At 44.7% G+C, this 1,817-nt stretch overlaps 1 protein-coding gene across 1 annotated transcript in view; it reads right to left on the bottom strand.

Annotated features, from left to right (window-relative positions):
• Positions 1 to 1,817, bottom strand: part of Gsg1l2 (GSG1 like 2) — a 17,729-nt gene extending 15,912 nt beyond the window's left edge. Inside the window, exon 1 of the mRNA XM_023705420.1 lies at positions 1,508 to 1,817. Coding sequence (XP_023561188.1) covers positions 1,508 to 1,817 — 310 coding nt within the window. The remainder of the gene's footprint in view (positions 1 to 1,507) is intronic.

Genomic DNA, 1,817 nt, shown 5'->3' on the forward strand with positions numbered 1-1,817 from the left:
TGAGAGAATGTTTTCTCTCCATGTGACTCTCTTTAGGCACACTATACATCATCGATCACTTTCCTCTGTGGTTCCATAATCTCCTTGATCAGAAAATTTGAGACACAACTGAGTTACATGATAACATAGGAACAGGTTCTCCTATGTCCTCAGTCTTCACTGACCTTGAAAGGCTAGGACCAAAATCTTGGCTGACCTTGCAGCCCTTCCTTTTGTCCAACTTTTGATCTGCAAACTTAGGTTGTTAACTCTCCAGAAAAGAAGCTTATTATTACCCTGCAACATATGCAGTTCGGTTTACCCTATCTGTCTAAATATCAAACATCTTAGGCATAATGTGGAACAGGTATTTCTGTTCTTCTAAATATGTACTTCTTGTCATGACATACCAATTATATTACTATACTGTCTCACTAGTAAAAGTTTTTTTTTTTTAAATGGGTAATAAATGAAAAAAAAAAAGACACAAGAAAAAGAAAAAAAATGTCACAGGACTGTCCTGCTACAATGCTGTACATGGTTAGATTTCTAAATTACTGTGTGAAAATATGTTTGTTCCTATTTAAAAATTTTTTTTTCTTCATATTCTGTAAGGACTTAAAGTTCAGCACATCAATACTTGATGGAAAATACCTGTTCTTTGGTCTTTCTTTACCTTTTGCTCTTCCACCTTTCCCCTCAAACCAACAGAGGTTCAAGAGATGTCCAAGAATTGGGGCTGAATAAGATAGGCATGAGATAAATAGCTGCCCTAGTGGAGTCTCTCTGAGCCTTTTTTTCTTGGTTTTGAGCTGAGAAATAACATCTACTTTGAACGGTTATTTCAAGGATCCTCTGACATATTCTCTGAAGCATATATGTGACTGGTAAAAGTCTATGTGTGTGGAGGTGGTAGGTGCTCTGATGACAGTAAAAGTCTAATTTTTAAAAAGAGAACCTGTGTTTCATGACCCTTAAAGTGAAGGAGAGCCAGGCACAGTGGCACACACCTGTAATCCCAGCACTTGGGAGCCAGAGGCAGGAAGATCATTGGGAGTTTGAGACCAGCCTGGGCTACAAAGTGAGCTCAAGGCTACCTTGAACTACATAGCAAGACCCTGTCTCAAAAAGACAATAAATAAATAAATATTAAAAAAATAAAGTGAAGGAAAAATGTCAGGGATATAGCTTAGAGTTGGATGGGAGTCACCTTTGATTCTCTAGGGACTGGGTGACCATGACAGTTGGTAAACACTAATTTTAAATAAACACAAGGTGTCCAGGAATTTTGCAAGTACTTCATGGGGGTCTAGCCAGCCAATCTTCACAGTATCAGCAGGAGATAAGTACTGCAATGGTCCCCATTTCAGAAACAAGAAAACTAAGGCTCAGAAGTGAGGGGACCAGTTGAGGGTACACAGACAATCTGAGGTTGCGCTGGGATTCGAGCCCTGGTGTCCAGCTGCCGAGTCCCTGCTCATGGCCACCAGACTGCACCTGTCACCCGGGCGCCTGTGAGTGAGCTCACCTGTGCCGTCGAAGCTCTCCTCGCAGGACTGCCAGAGCCCGGTGTGGAACCTTCGCTGGATGTACTTGTCGTCCCCGGTCTCCCAAATGTACTGGACAGCCTGGCTCGCATCACTCTCGTTACCACCACTGCCGCTGGCCCAGGTCAAGCGGATGCAGCCGGGACCCCCCAGGGCGTCCTGGCACAGGGGCTTGATCGTGCGCCCCGTGCCTTCGCACCAGTGGCTGCTGCCTACGGCGGCGAGCGAGAAGGCGAGGGCCAGGCCTGTGGGAAAGAGGGTCAGGGCTCGCTGGTGCCTAGTCCTGTCCAT

The sequence above is a fragment of the Octodon degus genome, unplaced genomic scaffold, assembly GCF_000260255.1.
Source record: "Octodon degus isolate 3935 unplaced genomic scaffold, OctDeg1.0 scaffold00219, whole genome shotgun sequence".
In the NCBI taxonomy this organism is placed as follows: Eukaryota; Metazoa; Chordata; class Mammalia; order Rodentia; family Octodontidae; genus Octodon; species Octodon degus.